Here is a 15,825-nt window from a genome sequence, read left to right as displayed (position 1 = left end):
CAGTAAAATGTTATATCGCCAAATAAATGATGGAGCAGGGTCTGCGGTCTTTTAGAAAAGATACTGTTCATTACAAATCTTGTTATAGGTTGGCAGTGACACTCACTTCTAATCTTGTTGAAGTAGAGCACTCTTCATATATTAGATGGAACTATATTTAGTATTTAAAATTAATTTATATCCATTGTCCCCATAGCATAACATTAAATAAAACATAGAAAATTATATTGTTATGGATTCTTTTTAGTATTTCATTTGTTTCCCAGGGCTAACAATTATGAAACAGAATCAATTGCTATATACAAAATCGATCTTATTTAAAAGGAAAAAAATATAATCATGGAAGGCTTCAAAACATAAAGTTTGTGACATTTTAAAAATGGTTTATTCATTTTACCCTTTCTTTGACCTAAATTCCCTTGGGTGCATTCATCAACTTTGCAAATGTACCTACTGTGTGCATATAAATAAGATTTGCAGATAAATTCTAAAATGTTACTGCTAACCAATTAGTTTCTTTTTTGTTTTTTGGGTACAGGGGATTGAATTCAGGGGCCCTTAACCACTGAGCCCCATCTCCAGTCCTTATATTTTATTTAGTGACAGGGTCTTGCTAAGTTGTTTAGGACCTCGCTAATTTGCTGAGGCTGGCTTTGAACTTGCAATCCTCCTGCCTCAGCCTCCTGAGCTGCTGGGATTACAGGTCAGTGCCACTGCACCCAGCTACCAATTTGTTTCTAAAAGCTTTTACAACACTCTTACCTTCTCTACAAGAGAAACTGGGCAATGAGGAAGAAAACCAGGCAGCTACAGTGCTTCCTCTTCCCCAGGAGCCCTTGCTGCATTGGGGAGCTGCTCCTGCATGTTGGTGAGCGTCATTTGCAAGTGGACAGTCGGCTGCCAGGCTGCTGTCAGGTCAGGCCTCAGGTGAACCATGGGGAGCAGTTACACTGTATATGAAGATCTCCTAGAAAATTCATGCAGGTAGTGGGACACCCACATATCCATCAGCTTTAAAAAGTGGCTTTCAGGAACAGGAACTTGGTGTTTGAAAGATGGCATAGTGAAAGTTGGACCAGCTGGTTCCTAAGGTCACAGAACTGCGAGGAAGACGCCTTGAGGCTGGGAAAGAGGGTGTTCCTGCCCTTCTAAAATGCACACAGCAGCAGGAAGAGCTCCTTCTGCCCTCTCCCTGTCATCCTGTTTCAGTGCCTCTGTGTTAGCTTTCCGCCAATGTGACCAAAAGATCTGACAAGAACAATCGCAGAGGAGGAAAAGTTTATTTCGGCTCATGGTTTCAGGTCTCGGTCCACAGATGGCCGACTCCACCACTTGGGCCTGAGGTGAGGCAGAGCATCATGGGGGAAGGATGTGGAGGGGGAACAGCAACTCAGGACTTGGCCACCAGGAAGCAGAGAGAGGGCTCTACCCAACAGGGTCGCGCTGACCCCCTTCCTCCAGCCACACCCTGCATGCCTATGGCCACCACCTACCCATCCATTCCAGGGGGTTAATGCATTGATTAGGTTAAGGCTGTCATGACCCAGTCATTTTACCTCTGAACTCTCTTGTCCTGTCTCACACGTGAGCTTCTGAGGGATGCCTTGTATCTAGGTCACAACAGCCTGTGAGCTGGGCTGCAGCTCCTCCAGGTACCCAGGCAGGCTTTGGCCTGTGTTGAGCATTAAACACACCCTCGCTGCTCATCTGTTGGTTTGGGAAAGTTCCCTTTCCCTTTCAAGACACATCTGGAACTCTTTCCATATAGAAATGAAATTGTTCACAGAAGCTGATCCCTTTAAGTCACTCAGATTTACTCTAATCCATGGAGGCTGGCAGGAAATCAATTCACATTTTCCCTGTGTCTTTTTGCTGAGAAGAATCTCTTGCAAAGGAATATTTGCTTGCTAATGTGCAGTTTGGTGATCGGTGTCCCGGAACAGGCATGGGGCGTGGCATGACCCTGCATGTGAAAATCTGTCTCAAGGTGACCTTTGCAGCAGGGTTGATTTTGCTTCTTGTCCCTTCCAGAGGATGGAGGTAGGAAGTATATGAAGTACACAAACACACTCACATATATGTAAACACGCCTATACACGTGTGTGTAGATTGCTTTCTGTGTTTGTATATATGTCTTTCTTGCTGTTTTCACCTCCCTTCATGGTATTATTAATTTAATTTTAGTATGTAGGACACTAAGAGGGATTTCCTTCTTCCCTTACCTTTCTAGTATGTTCTCTCCTTCTTTACAGGCAACCAGAGTCATCATTTTCTGGTTTATCCTTCTCATGTTTCTTTTTGTAATGATAAGTAGTTGTTTGCATATTTTTAAAAGTTCCTGGGCCACCTGTAATCCCAGTGTCTGGGGAGGCTTAGACAGGAGGATTGCTGGTTTGAGGCCAGCTTCCGCAACTTAGTGAGACCATGTTTGAGAATAAAAAATGCAAAGGTCTAGGAATGTAGCTTAGTGATAGACACTTGTCTAACATATGAGGTCCCCAGAACCAAAAAAAAAAAAAAAGAAAGAAAATCCCAGTGTTTCGTCACACCAAGGTCGCATACCTTTTATCTGCTCTTTCACATGTTGGCCTACTGGCATCTCCTGGAGACTCCACGCCCGACCTCAGAGGCTCCCTCCTCACGGGGCTGCTCAGCACTCTGTTGTATGCATGTTTGCCGTCACCAGCTCAGGACCATTTTTGCCCTAAATGCCAGTGGAAGGGTTCAACAGGATGTGGGGGACAAGGAGGAAGGAAAAGGAATGGCACTAACATTAATGTACCTCAAAATGTTGTGCCAAGCCAGGATACGGCCCAAGAGATTGTGCGATTTCCTTTCCGTGAGGTGCCCAGGAAGGGCATCTGTCAGGACAGAGGTCCATGCTGTCCAGGGCTGTGGGTGGAAATAGGGGCAACTGCCAGATAGCATGAGGCTCCTCTGTGGGGTGATGGAGATGTTCTAGAACCAGACTGTCACACCCTCTGTATATGCCAAAGTCACTGAATTAATTGTACCTTAAAACAGGTGACATATCACATCTAAAATATACTTCAGTAAATTGTGTTTGTGTATATATGTGTGTGTATACATGTTTGTATATATAATCTTCTGCTTGAGGGATTTAATAAACTGATGACCCTAAGGAAATTCTACTTATTTTAAATTGATTGTTCCAGAAGGGATTGATTTAATCCTCTAACAGAGTTGGAGTCTCAGGGCCTTGTAGACCACATTGTTATGCCTTTCGTTTTACAGCTGAGACTCTGGTAAGAATTTTAAAACTCTAATTGTGTAATAAAGTTAGGAATGTGGTCCTCGGTTCATCTGCTCTGCTCTTTAACTATTTATGCTGCTCCGGTAGGCAGCCATTAAGATAATTATTAGGATTGTGTGAAAACATGGAAAGCTGTTTATAATACAGATGGAAAAGGCAGGGTGCCAAGTGGCTTAAATATCACGATTCCAGCGGATTAGTGTACACGTGGAGGTCTGGAGCTCACGGGCAAAAACAGTCTGTTCGTGCTGGGATGGTGGCTGTTTTGCTCCTAATAGTCCTGGACGTGCTCCACTGTATCCAAACGAACTTGTTTTCTCAAAATATTAAAGCCACTATGTGGAAGGACAGCCATCATATACTGTGCACTTATCAGTACCTGCTGTAACGTGCAACCTGCATCTGGCAGAGAACCTAGCACTAGAGGCTGTTTGATGAGGCCAGGCCACACTCAGCCCCTGGACCCCTGCCCTGGGGTACCTGGAGCGAAACCTTCCTTGTCGTTTACTATCTGCTTGAGGACTGCTATAAAGGGTGGTCACTGCTGTTATCCTGGAGATGGAACTTGAGTAAAGTGGCTTAGGCTGATATAAGTGATTTAAAGGGGACTGGAAGAATAGTTTGACTGCATTGTTGCTGATTTTTACCTGCTAGAATGAGTTACAAAGGACGATCGAGAGTGCTCCTTCTTTGGCTAGCTTTGCCATTGTAAGGGATTTTATACAAGGTTTGGGGAAGAGAGAAATGGGTTAGATGATTCTAAAAAGTTCATTGGATTCAGTTTTTCAATTTGACTCTAACCAGAAGACTTATCTGCGATGGGAGGAGCAATTAGGGAGACAGTGTAAAGCAGTCACATAAGCAATTTAAGTGACACATGGCTTCAGACCCTGCACCACAGTCCTACCTGCCAGCCCTCAGCAGTGGGTGATGCTTGAATGCCACCGGGCATTCAAGGCTGAGTCAGTGGGATAAAGGTGGAGTTAATGAGTATTTAATATTAAACGTACTCTTCCTGAGGAATGGAGTTCCACTTTCTAAGATGCTGGGTTTGTCTGGGTGCTGCCTGTCAACAGGAAGGGGCATTTATTAGCTCAAGTAACTGCTTCTCCTCTTGCCTCACTGTGCTTTTTCTTGTTGAAATGCTGAGGTGTGGTGGCCATAGCAGTCTCTTTCAGGGAAAAGCAAAGGAGCCAGGAAAGGGAGAGGAAAACAGTGGCAGTGTGTTAGCCAGCTTTCTCTGCTGTAACTTGTACCTGAGACAAGTCAACTTAAAAAGAGGAAAGCTTTATTTGGCTCCCAGTTTTGGAGATTTCAGTCCATGGTCAGTTGGCCCATTGCTTTTGGAACTGTGGTGAGCCAGCACATCATGGTGGAGCAAAGCTTCCTGCATGACAAGCTAGGGACTGAAGAAAAGAGGAAGAGACCGGAGTCCATGGTTTCTTCCAAGCTCATGCCTGCAATGAGCTCTTAAAGGGCCCACCGCCTCCCAATCATAGCACCCTAGGCTGGAAGCCAAGCTTTCACTGAGTCTTTGGAGAACATTTATCCAAACTGTAGGGAAGTGTGAACTCAGTAGAGGACCCTGTGCCAGATACACAGGCAGTCTTTGCTGTGAGATCTTGATGGTGTAGTAATTCAGTTTTCCATGGTGGTTTGAGCAATTTATTTTCCTTCCCAAAGAGACTTTTTCCTAAACGATGTCTTGATTCAGCCAGTCCTTTGCTCAGAAACGTCTTTCTTGCCAGCGGATCAAGCCTCGTTGTACCACATCCCCAACCCACAGCTTCACAGTGCTCAGCCCCTGGGGTCCTGCGTCCTGTCAGTCTTGTAGTCTCTCTTCCCCAGGTGGAGGCTGGCCTGCTCCCTTACCTCTGGTGCTCTTCCTGTCCACAATTTTCGTTGTTCTCATGGTTGCACTTCTCCCTGTCCCAGCCTCCCGGGGCTTTGTTCTGGGGCTTTGCCTCATATTTCTGTCTTTACTTCTGACTTGGTGTTTATTTTTGAAGATTTCAATAATAAAATACCCTGTAGCAGTCGTGTCTTGGCTCAGATGCTGTATAAAAATACCACAGGCCGAGCGGCTTAAACAGTGGCCATTCATTTCTCCTGGTGCTGGAGGCTGGAAAGTCCAAGGCCAACGCTGATACCTCTGAAGTTCTGGGTAAGGTTCTTCTCCTGCTTGCCAATAGCTGCTTTCCTGCTACCAGGTCCTCCTGTGGCAGAGAGAAGGTGGGGAGAGGGAGGGACAGAGAGGGAGAGAGTCCTTCCTGCAAGGACACTAGTCCCATTGCTGAGGCCCCACCCTCTCGACTTCCTCAAACCCAATTCCTACCAAAGGCCCCATCTCCAGACACCGGCATGTGGAAGGTCAGGGCTTCAATCATGATCAGCTACGTTTGTAGAGTTGACTGGCCAGACCATGCTTCCGGTCATGAATTAGCTAATTCAGTTCTCACCATGACCAGGGGGCACATGACATCAAGATCCCTCTTTCAGATCAGGAAATGGAGGCACAGAGAGGTTAAGTAACTTGCTCATGGAGGACAGCTCCTAAGTGGAACAGCTAGAGTTCTCTCCCAGCTGTAGTTCTAAATGCCATTAGTACCTATCTTTTTAGATGCTCATTCTCTCAAACTAAGTTCTGGGTCATCTGCCCAGAAGGCTCCTTGCCCTTTGCTCACTGCAGGGAGTTGCCCTGGGAACTGTCTGTTTAGGGCTAACGACTGCTGTTGGGTGTTGGCAGGTCCAGGGCTTTTCTGAGCCTTGGCCTTGGCTTGACTGGGTGGCTTTGTCCTGATGCCACTTCTCACTCTAATTGCCTGTGGGAGATGTCCAGCTCAGGATTCCACCCTGGAGTGCTTGTTGCCCGAACCAACTGGGTGCAGGGGGCGAAGCTCACAGACTCAAGGGAAACCAATCTCAAGTTGCTTTCTGCATTCAAATGAGCACTTTAAGTCCTTTTGATACTGGTAACTAGAATTAGGGCTGAATCCCATTCCCCCGGGTGAAGATTGAACACCCAAGAAACGCTGAGGTAAGAGCAAAGAGTTTCATTTAAAGGATAGAACAGAGAGACAGAGACAGACTACTCTGCAGAGGAGGGGGTCCAAATCTGGTGCCTGAGGGGGTGGGAGTGTCCTGCCCCTTTTATAGATTTTAGGTTTCCTTTCTTATGCCTTCTCCTCCTCTTATCTTGCCTACCTGACTAGTGACCAAAAGGTGGGCCTAAAGGTTGAGTGATTCAAGGGCAGGAAGAAGCTGCCCCAGGGTACAGGCAGGAAGGGAGGGGCCCAGGGGGCATTCATTAACAACCCCTTGCAGGGAGGAACAATTCCCAGGAGTCAGGTAACCTTGGTAACAGGTTGGAGAAGGGGGAAGTGTCCTAAAGGTATAAGCATTTCCTTTTAAACCAGGCCCCAAGTTCTGGACTGACTTAGTCATTCCTTACCTACCCTGACTATTGTTTGCACCCTCCCTCCCTCCCTTCTTGTCTCCCTCCCTCCCTCCCTTCTTGTCTCCCTCCCTCACTCAATCACTCCTTCCCTTCCTCCCTCCCTCCCTCCTCCTTTTCTCTCCCTCCTGCAGTTTTCTTAAGCAATATTTTTGTGACTTGAGTGTTTGATGGGATGAGTGAAGGTGACCTGTGCATCATGCTCCTGCACTGCTAAATCCTGGCACTCTGCTTGCTCTTGCCTCCCCGATTTCAAGGGAGGACAAGGCTCTTCCTGGGGTGGACATCTAGGGACGTGCTGATGTTACCTGGGATGGGTTCCCCCTGCATCAAGGTTTAGCTTGGATCAGGTCATCGTTCCTAGTAAAGGCAACATACTGAGTCAGGAAAGCTGGAGTCCAGTGCTGCCAAAGTTTGTTTATTGTGCTTCTTTCATGTGGCTTCCAACAGCATCCATTGGGGGAGGTGGATGCTCAGCACTTCATATTTGGAGTGCTCTAGTTCTACCTGATCTGATGAAAAAGGAGTGTTTTGGAAGACCACTGCAAAACTTGCAGAGTCAGGGGGAAGTGTAATCGTTTGTGCTTCTTGGGAGAGGACCGGTGACAACTGTGGTATTTTGAGGTGGCCCCTCAGGAGCCTCTCCGAATGCACTCTTGTAGAAATGACTGATTCTGGTTTTTGTTCAGTGATCTGCTCAGGATGTCTGCCCTTGGGAGGGAGTCAGAGTTGCTGTGAGCTGAAGCTGAGTGATTGACAGTCCACCAAAACTATGTGGAATGGGTGAGGAGCGGTGGCACAGGAAAAGGGGGCCAATATTGCCAAACAAGGGGCGTGGGCAAGGACAGCAGATGCCTCTACCCTGCAAGGTTCTTCCCAAAGCAGGCTGGGTTTAAATGACAGCTTTGCCTCTGACAGCAAGTGACTTGGATGCTGCCTGAGTTCCAGTGCCAAGTTATTCCTCTAGAAGGAAAAATCTTAGCAGTTTAAATGCATCAACAAATGTTTTCATTCATTTGTTGTTTGTGAAAACTTGATGCCTCGTGATTACATTGAAACACTTATTTAACTGTTTTCAAATATGCACAAAAACATAATAACATGAATCCTGTGTCACCACTGTCCAATTTTAACAATGTCATTGGCTACATTATTACAAGGTGCTTTTACAACTGGATGTATAAAAATCACAGATTTAACATGTCTGCAAACCTGCTTTAGAATATCTAAGGGGTCATCAGTCTTATACCAAAAAACAGACTGCAATACAAATAATGCCTTACTTACCTGGAAATAGAATTTTATTTTTGTCTACAAGGCTTGTTAGTGGCTATAACTAACAAGGAACTTGCCAGTTTCTTAGCAAGTCTCTTTTCAGATGACCTCTGCCCAATCTGTCTCCTGGGCCTCAAAGTCTTTGGGGGTGAAGCAGAGGTATCTCTGACTGTAGGGTCTGGACACCAGTGTGCTGGGCATTGTGTGAGAGCTCACCCTGCTCTGATTTCTTTTGCAGTTGAAAGATGCATGAGTGTCATGCAGTCCGGGACTCAGATGATCAAGCTGAAGCGTGGGACCAAAGGGCTCGTCCGGCTCTTTTACCTGGATGAGCACCGGACCCGCCTCCGGTGGCGACCCTCTAGGAAGAGCGAGAGAGCAAAAAGTAAAGGCAGCCTTTGATTTCTTTGTTTGGATGGACACGGTAACCCTGGGCATGTGGGCTGGGCCCTGTGGGAGCTTTGCATTGGTGGAACTTCCAATGTTTTGCAAGTTTTTGGATCGCTTGGGTATGGATATTGAGTCCATAAAGGATGACTCTCTTTGGGGAATTTGAATCCATAAAAGTTCATCCATAAATATTGTAAATGCTAACATTTCCCCTGTGTTGAGGTATGGTGTGTGTGTGTGTGTGTGTGTGTGTGTGTGTGTGTGTGTGTGTTTTAAGTACATTGTAGGATTTTTATAGCTGCAGACCTTTCTTTTCCTTTAAAAGGTAAGGGATGTCATAAATCCAATGAGCTTTAAAGTATATTGCTGTATTCTGACCACAGTAAACTGATTAATGAATTAACAGCACTGTTTTTGTTGTTGTTGTTTGTTTTTTGGTACTGGGGATTGAACTCCAGGGCACTCAACCACTGAGCCACATTCCCAGACCTTTTTTATGTTTTATTTAGAGACAGGGTCTCCCTGAGTTGCTTAGGGCCTTGCTAAGTTGCCGAGGCTGGCTTTGAACTAAAATCCTCCTGCCTCAGCCTCCTGAGCTGCTGGGATTACAGGCATGCACCACCATGCCCGACTAACAGCATTGTTTTATGGTATCAAGTAAAATTGTTTGGATCTGACTCCTAGTTAAAGCTTCTCTCTCCCACACTGTGTGAGTCAGTGTTTCTCCAGAGAAACAGAATGAATAGGATGGGTGGGTGGGTGAAAGGAAGGATGAATGGATGGACAAGTAGGTGGATGGTTATTAGGGGATTTGGCTTACTTTCTTATGGAGGCTGAGAAATGAAACAATATGCTATCTACAGGCTAGAGAACCAGAAACCAGTGGCATGGCTCAGTCTGTCCCATGCCATGAGCCTGGACCCTGAGATCTTGGGGCTGCTGATACTAGGCCCAGCATCTGAAGGCCTGAGGCCCTGAAGCTCTGATGTCTGAACAGGAGAGAATGGGTGTCCTGGCTCCAGAAGAGAGAGAGAATGTGCATTTATTATGCCTTTCTATTCCCTCTGGGCCCTCAGTGATTGGGTGTTGCCCTCTCGTGTTTGGAGAGGCTGATTCAAATACCACTTCCTTCCATGAAACCTCTTACAGACACACCAGAGATAATGCTCTACTGGCTTCCTGGAGACCCTCATGGCCAGGCAGATTGGCATCTAAGTGAACTACCGTACACACCCCTGTCTTAGCAACAAGTCCTGTTGAGTCCTGTGACATGGCTGTCATTGGCCCTCCTTCCTGTTGTTTCCATGGCAACTCCTGGGTCCAGAGCCTGTTTGCCTTTCGAGTTACCAGTTGCCCTGTCTCCTAACCAGTCTCCACCATGCTGGCTTCTTCTGTGTTTGTCAGTAATAAGATCTCGTCTAAATCATGTTCCCATGATAAACAGGTTTATCACCCCACCTACCATGAAGCCCAGAGATGGACAGGACTGGGCGGGGGGCACTGGTCTCTCTCTCTGTCTCTGCAGCACACTTGGCTCTGCCCTTGTTTGTGGCACTGCCATCAAGGCAGCAGTGTGCCTCAGCTGTGCCAGGCCTTATGACCTGATGTGACAGTGAAGAGGCCTCTTCTGGCCTCTTGAGGGTGAGAAAACCCTTTCCAGACCCTTCCCTCAAGACAGACTGTGCATGTCTGCTCAGGAAGAACTGGCTGGCATGCCCTCACCTAACACCCCCCCCCCCCCCCGGAAGTAGAAATGGGGCCCCAGTGGCTTTCACCTGCCCGGACTTCCCTGGGGCTGAGCCAAAGCTCCTTTCCCTGTGAGTTGCTTGGGGTTGAGTGGATACCAGAGTAAAATGGGATCCTGTTGTTCATAGAGTGAGGGGTTGATGGTGCACACGGGCAGGCGGTAGGATGTGCCACGCTTCTGGTTTCTGCTTAAAAATAAAGAAGCAAGCCAAAATAAATAAACAACAAAGAATTCTGGAGTTATCCCGGCCACTGCTTCTCTGATCCAAGCTTCAGTGCTTCAGGGCTGCTGTATTCCTAAAAGGCAGGATCTCCAAGACCTAGCCTTTGACTTCTAACTTTATCTCCACTTATCCTCCCTTCTGAGCTCTCCAGTTCTGCATGCACGGCCTGCCCAGCATCCCTGGGGTGGGCCTGTGTTCTGTGTTTTCCTACTCCTTCCTCTGGGGTGCCACTTCTCCAACCCGGCTCCACCCCCACCACCCTGGGTTCTCTCTACCAATACCAAGCACTCTTAGCTTGCTACTTAGTTGCCAGTAAGTTTCTTTGCTTTTTATTTTCTATCTTCTCCCACACTTTTCAAAACAGCAGCCAGTTCTGGGTCTTCCTCTGCTTTCTGTCCATAACTAGGTAAATGGTAGCCTTGACATATTTAACAGTCTCCTTTTCCACCAGCCTTCTTGCTCTGTGGGCAGATGGATCTTTCTACTCTAATTTAAAACTCATCCTGAGTCACTGCCCAGGGAGGACATTGTCAAGAATACTCAGGAGCTGGGTGCAGTAGTGCACACCTATAATCCCAGTGACTCAGGAGGCTGAGGCAGAAGGATCATGAGTTCAAAGCCATCTTCAGCAACTTAGTGAGGCCCTAAGCAGCTCAGGGAGACCCTGTCTCTAAATAAAATACAAAATAGCCCTGGGGATGTGGCTCAGTGGGTAAGCCCTCCTGGGTTCAATCCCTGGTACCAAAAAACAAAAAATCTCAGAAAAGTGTTACTTGAAGAAGTTTCCTTACAGAAGACAGCAGAGCCAGCGTTCAGCGTCTGAACTAAAAATCACAAACTGCAGGCAGTGAAGTTTTTTGTGCTTATTTTTTTAATCTCTAAAATGATTTTGCTGTTTTATTTCTCAATTGTTTCAGTAACTGACTTCACCTGCTATGTGATGATGTGTCTTGTTTTCTTCCAGTCCTTATCGATTCCATTTACAAAGTCACCGAGGGCCGCCAGTCTGAAATATTCCACCGTCAAGCAGAGGGGGGCTTCGATCCCAGCTGCTGCTTCACCATCTACCATGGCAACCACATGGAGTCCCTGGACCTTGTCACCTCCAACCCCGAGGAGGCCCGCACCTGGATCACGGGCCTCAAGTACCTGATGGCTGGCATCAGTGACGAGGATTCCCTCGCCAAGAGGCAGAGGACCCACAACCAATATCCTTCTAGAACTGTGCCTGTTGTTGTGATCAAGTAGATGAATGGGTCTCATGGTGACAGCTTCATGGTGTATGTCCCTGCTTTGAACCTATCCACCCCCTCCTCCCTCCCAGGGCTTCATTTCTGAGTTTTGTGCATGTGTATCTGGGTTGTCTGGTTGACTTGGCTGTGTTCCTTCCAGGCTGTGAGGCTTGAAGCCTCTCTCCTTTCTTTCCCCCAGCACCCTTCTCTCCCCTCCTCATCCTCCGCCAAGAAAATGCACATGTAAAGACACAGAGACTCAGCTCTAGACTCGGGCAGAATTCTTTGGAAGAGACTGAAGTTGGCTTCACAGTCTGAGAATGAAATATTATTTCCTCTAATGAAATATTATTGCCTGTTTTGGTGTTGGTTACATGTAACTTGTAGTGTTGATGTAGATTAGAGAAAATCTTGTTTGGTCATCAAGTTAGTTTAACAGATATGTTTGAGTTCCAATGTATAGCTTCTTTGATTTTTTCTCTTTTTAACTTTCAGTTTGGAAACTGAACTGATTGATTCTCAGGAGAAAGTTACTTATCCTTCCTCTCTTCTTCCCCTCTTTCCCTCCTCAGTGCTGGGGATTGAGTCCAGGGCCTCACACACAAGCAGGCAAATGCTCTATCACTGAGCTACACCACAGCCTGGAAGTTATTTTCTACTTTCCAACACTTATCCTTTCAACATTGCTTGAGAAACAAGAACACGTCTAATTCTCCATGAACCTGGTCTTCTGAAGGCAACTCCCCTCCTGGCTGGGGGCTGGGCATGTGGCCTCACGGTTCCTGTCTGTAAAGGGACGGGTGGGTCAGTCGACCTCTTTGGCTCCCTTCTCTGCCCTTTTGCCTTAGAAGATGTGGCCACCCCCGAGGTCACAGGCATCTGGCTTCATTTTCCCAGGCGTGGTGAGAGCTTTGTGCTGCTCAGGCCTGGCTCAGGGTGTAGCTCAGCAGACCCATGGAGGGACCCCGGCTGTTAAGGCCTGAGTGGCTGAGCACTGAGCCATCGGTGTTCACGGTGTGCAGTAGATGCAGGTGGGATCACAGTGCATGAAGTGCGAAGGTAGGACTCACTTTCTGGGCTTCCACCTGGCCGTTCAAGCCTTTACCCTTTAACATTTGGTACAAAAACAAATGAGTGAAAACAGAATCTGCAGGGCTGCCGGCGGGTGCAGGCAGCACGGGCTTCGAGGACGGGGCTGGACGTGATCAAGGGCACATGTTTTCTCCAAGTGAGGGGTCTGCGGTGGTGCCCTCCCAGGTCCTGTGCCCTCAGCATGTGGGCTTGGGCCTGCAGCTGGCCAGCTCTGGTTGAAGGAGCTGCTGCTGCTTCAGCAGCAAGCACAGCCCTGCCCAGGAAGCAAAGGTGCTTCTCACACCTCTTTTTTTTTTTTTTTTTTAAATTTTTTATTCTAATTTGTTACATATGACAGTAGAATGCATTGCAATTCACATTACACACAGCACGATTTTTCTTATCTCTGGTTGTACACAAAGTATATTCACACCATTTGTGTCTTCATACAGGTACTTGGGGAAATGATGTCCATTTCATTCCACCATCTTTCCTACCCACTGCCTCCTCTCTTCCCCTCCCACCCCTCTGCCCTATTTAGAGTTCCTCTATTCCTCCCATGCTCCCCCTCCCTACCCCACTCTGAATCAGCCTCCTTATATCAGAGAAAGCATTTGGTTTTCGGGATTGGCTAACTTCCCTTAGCATTGTTTTCTCCAGCTCCATCCATCTGTCAATATTTGTCATGAGACATCAAATCTGAGAATCTGAAAACTCAAATAATTTAAAGCCATGATAAACTCTACCACATTTTGGCCTGTTCCCATGAAATAGAACTTGTTCCAAAGCAAAACAAATGAACAGCCATTGCTTTGCTGTCTGAAGCCCTGCTAGACTTCATGGGACACAGGGAATCTGCTGCTGTGCTGAGTCTGCTGTGATCTGTTCTTTGGGTTGAAATTCTTGAAGGACACCCAGCCTCAGCAGACGCCACCTTGCTGACCAGGAGTCCTGAGGACGGCCGAGTTGAGGCGGGATCCACCCGTCCCCCTCAGTTCCCAGCCACATGAAGCCATAGGACTCTTGATTGCTTGAGCACAGCTGGGTTCTTCTGCAAGGAATAGGGAAGCCACAGTTCTAAGGCCATCAAGGGCACATCTGTAGAGCCTTTGGTCACTTAGAGAAGTCTAGGTCCTGACCATTGCCATCTGCAGGATGGGCCTCTTCTCACTATGCTGGTTGGTGATTCTTAGGCCTGAAAACTGTCCAACAGCAAGCATAGCCAGACATCACAAGGAACAATGTCATGAAAGACTTAGAGGCAGTTAATGTGTCTGTGGAGGGTGGAAAAGAGGAAAGAAAATTAATGGGTAGAAACTATTAACCAATAATGAAACAAGGAAAGTTATCTTGAGACAGGGAGCTGTTCTTGTTCAGATTTGTCCAAGTTTGATAAGATTTTAGTATCTTTTTTTTTTTTTTTTAATTTTAGTTGTAGATGGGCACAATACCTTTATTTAATTTATTTATTTTTATGTGGTGCTGATGATCAAACCCAGTGCCTCACATGTGCCAGGCACAAGCCCAGCCCCAGATTTTGATATCTTAATGATGGAATGATGTCCTCCATTAGACAGTCTAACTACACTAGTTGAGGAGGAGAGAGATTCGGGATGTTTATGGTCAAACTTCCTGCAGGACTAGAACATTCACCAGTGAATGAATAACGTGAGTGACGGGTGCAGATGGCTGATGGGGAAGCCCCGTGCATCTACAGCAGGAAGCAGTGGTTTCTGCAGTGGCCACACTGTGTGGAGCCTGCGTGGTGCTCAGGTCTGTCAGAAGTGATGCAGCATCAGGGTTGGGGCTTGCCCCCAGGGCTGTGCTGTTTTGGGGATTGGCTAACTTCCCTTAGCATTGTGTTCTCCAGCTCCATCCATCTGTGGGTCCAACCCTGCTCTGCCATGTGCTGTGTAGTCTGGGTGACTTGCCCCTGTGACGACGTGCAGGGTGATAGTCACAGAGCTGACCCTGCACAGGTATGTGGAGATGGAACCAATGTCCTCAGAATCATGTCCTCAGAACACTGCCTGGCACACAGTAGGCACTTTATAGATGAAGTCATTATGCTGGCTGGAGAGGTCAGGAGCAGCAGTTTTTGGTTTCCTGCTCAGAAGTAGGAAGTCCTAGCTGTCAGCCTCCCCACTGACGGAGGTGACTGTGGTGTGGCGCCTAGCCTTGGCGCTTCCCGAGGGAGGCCCTTCTCCTTCATGTTTCCCCACTGTGTCCCCTGATACCAGGATGGAGGTCCTGAGCCTAGGAGGCTTCAAGCATCCTGAAGACTAATGGAGCCTTATTCCTTTCTCTCAAACTGCAGGGCAATTTTGGCCCATTATCTTTTTTTGTGTGTGTGTGTGTGTGTGTGTGTTGGGGAGGGGACACTGGGGACAGAACCCTGGGCTTCAACATGCCAGGCCTGGGGCAATGCCACACACTGTACCAGAGCCACATCCTCGGCACTTATTTTTTGTTTGTTTGTTTCAAAACAGAGTGTCACTATGTTGCCGAGGCTGGCTTTGAACTTGCTATCCTCCTACCTAGATCTGCAGGCGTGAGCCACCACGCCTGGTCTATCACCTATTTTAGGAAGCTTCTAAGTTAAGAATGGGTCTTAAATGGTTGAACAGTAGCAAAAGAAGAAGAGCATTTTGTGAAATGTAAAATGGTTTAAAATTCAGACTTCAGTGTCTATAAATAGTTTTATTGGAACCCAGCTGTGCAAATTCACATATGTTCTGTTTATAGGGCTGTTTTCACGGGACAGTGGCTGAGCACAGCATTTGTAACCAGGATCAAATGGTCCATAAAGACTTATGGTTGGGCCCTGGAGAGGAGCAGCCACCCACCTGGCCTAATGGGGCCCTTGGCTCTGCACAGTCTCCTCTGGCTTCTTTCTGGAAAACACAATCCATTCCATCCAGCTCTACCCCCGGGTTTCTCTGCAGAATGACTGTTCCACCTCTTGCAGTGGTTGAGTGCTTGGCTGAATTGTTGCTCCAGGGTTTTCTGGGCACTCGGGGTTTCCTTTTTACAGCAACTAGGAAATACAGAGCACCACACCTGCAGTTGCATTCAGTGTGACTGTTGCTGGAAAAAGTGGCTTTTCCTTCCATAGAATCATAGAATTGAAGGGATCCGAGGTTATCCAGCTGTGCTGCT

The 15,825-nt window shown here is 47.1% G+C and overlaps 1 protein-coding gene across 3 annotated transcripts in view; it reads left to right on the top strand.

Annotated features, from left to right (window-relative positions):
• Positions 1–15,825, top strand: part of Plch1 (phospholipase C eta 1) — a 156,646-nt gene that overhangs the window by 71,404 nt on the left and 69,417 nt on the right. For all 3 annotated transcript variants that reach the window (XM_027933733.2, XM_027933731.2, XM_027933730.2), the window contains exons 2-3: positions 8,242–8,388; positions 11,328–11,587. In XM_027933733.2, coding sequence (XP_027789534.2) covers positions 8,242–8,388; positions 11,328–11,587 — 407 coding nt within the window. The remainder of the gene's footprint in view (positions 1–8,241; positions 8,389–11,327; positions 11,588–15,825) is intronic.

The sequence above is a fragment of the Marmota flaviventris genome, chromosome 8, assembly GCF_047511675.1.
Source record: "Marmota flaviventris isolate mMarFla1 chromosome 8, mMarFla1.hap1, whole genome shotgun sequence".
Taxonomy (NCBI): Eukaryota; Metazoa; Chordata; class Mammalia; order Rodentia; family Sciuridae; genus Marmota; species Marmota flaviventris.
The sequence above is the reverse complement of the archived record's forward strand: the minus strand, read 5'-3'. Positions and strand labels throughout refer to the sequence as shown.